General features: G+C 50.5%; 2 protein-coding genes across 3 annotated transcripts in view; one reads left to right on the top strand and one right to left on the bottom strand.

Annotated features, from left to right (window-relative positions):
• The window catches only part of LOC140338992 (uncharacterized), a 223,720-nt gene that overhangs the window by 209,462 nt on the left and 12,625 nt on the right, over positions 1–1,633 (top strand). The gene's annotated exons all lie outside the window — the stretch shown is intronic.
• Positions 304–1,627, bottom strand: LOC140339088 (uncharacterized). Its single transcript, XM_072423640.1, has 2 exons — positions 1,502–1,627; positions 304–1,425 (listed from the first exon to the last, which is right to left on the bottom strand). The coding sequence occupies exons 1-2, from the start codon at positions 1,584–1,586 to the stop codon at positions 341–343; spliced, it is 1,170 nt and encodes a 389-aa protein (XP_072279741.1). The 5' UTR covers positions 1,587–1,627; the 3' UTR covers positions 304–340.

Here is a 1,633-nt window from a genome sequence, read left to right on the forward strand (position 1 = left end):
GAGAGGGTCCTTATGCAGGAACAAGGGGTCTTGTACCCAATTCTTCCATCCATTCTTATCTCCTACCTCAGTGTCCAACAGCACTCGTCAGCCCTCCTTTTTGTAACCCACCCCTCCATGATCATGGGAAGAAGCCAATTCCCCTACCCGTATGTTTTTGGAATGCATGAAAAAAGGGGGGTATCTATACAAACACAGGGAGAACATGCAACCCCCATGCAGACACTGTCCTGTATATGACTGGACCTTGGGGCCCCAATGTTGTAAACATGACAATGAAGCTGTCCTTTGATGAAGATGAAAAACGCTTACACATGGATTTTTTTTTAATATTTTTTATTTACAGCTTTACCCCTCCCTCCTGGTCCACATGTGTCCGGTGGTGCAGCATAAGCAAAGCCTTCTGTGCAAAGCGTTTCCCGCACATGGAGCAGCAGTATGGCTTCTCGGCGGCATGGATCTTCTGGTGTTTCAGGAGATCTGGCCTACATGTGAACCTCTGGCTGCAGTCCGGGCAGGGGAAGGGTCGCGTGCCACCGTGCGTCCTTTGGTGCTTCATGCGGTCAGAATTGGTGGAGAAGGGTTTGCCACACTCGGTGCACGGGTATGGCTTTTCCCCAGTATGGATCCGGCGGTGGACGATGAGGCTGGCACTGCAGTTGAAGCTCTTGCTGCAAAAAGAACAAGAGTAGGGCCTCTCTCCGGTGTGAATGCGCCGGTGCACTGTAAGGTGGGCATTGCGGTTAAACCTCTTCCCGCAGTCTGGGCAGGAGAATGGCCGCTCCCCTGTGTGAACCCTTTGGTGAAGGGTTAAGTGGGCACTACAGCTGAAGCACTTCCCACATTCACTGCAAGGATAAACCTGCATCCCCTTGTGCAGTCTGTGATGGACAGAGAGAAGAGAGCTGGTGGGGAAGCACTCTCCACATTGGGAGCACAGGAAGGAGCGCAGGCCTTTGTGAGCAGCTTGGTGCCTGACGAGTTCTGGGCCGCTACCAAAAGTTTTCTTGCAGAAGAAGCAGAAATGCGACCAAGCCCTGATGTATGTTTGGCAGCCCTGCGCATATTGAGTGTCTGCAGAAACGGCACTGATTGCACTTTTTGCTCTGGAAAAGGGTTCTTCTTTAATCCTTGGAGGGGCAATGTATTGAGAAAGGTCGAGAGGTGGGTAGATGCCTGGATGTATGGTACCTATCTGGTCCCAGGAGATGGGCTCCTCTTTAATATGATGGTGGCCATATTCTGAGGGGGTATATATTTCAGCATGGGAAAGATCCCCTTCATCTAAGAGGGGCTCCTCTTTAATATGGATAACTGTGTACTGTTCCTGCTGTGTCAGGGTGGAGATGTCCAAGGGTTGCTGATGTTCCTCAGTTTCCTCCTCAACATGGGCTGGAAACTCTACTGGAGACCCTTGAGGTAAATCTGGTGATGGTAAAAAGTTATTGTCAGATCTTCCAAATCTACACTTTACTAAATGACCCGCGGCTCTGCTGCCTACCTGGAGATTCCGGAGTCTGGTGGTCCCCCATCATGACGTCCTTGTAGAGGTCCTTGTGTCCTTCTAAATACTCCCACTCCTCCATGGAAAAATAGACAGTGACATCCTGACACCTTATAGGAACCTGACACA

Source organism: Pyxicephalus adspersus, chromosome 10 (genome assembly GCF_032062135.1).
Source record: "Pyxicephalus adspersus chromosome 10, UCB_Pads_2.0, whole genome shotgun sequence".
Taxonomy (NCBI): Eukaryota; Metazoa; Chordata; class Amphibia; order Anura; family Pyxicephalidae; genus Pyxicephalus; species Pyxicephalus adspersus.

Excerpts from the sequence above, each read along its gene's own strand:
- LOC140339088 (XM_072423640.1), bottom strand. The coding sequence starts at position 1,586 with ATGGAGGAGTGGGAGTATTTAGAAGGACACAAGGACCTCTACAAGGAC. Across the intron at positions 1,426-1,501 it reads CCAGACTCCGGAATCTCCAG|ATTTACCTCAAGGGTCTCCA; the intron begins GTAGGCAGCAGA and ends TACCATCACCAG.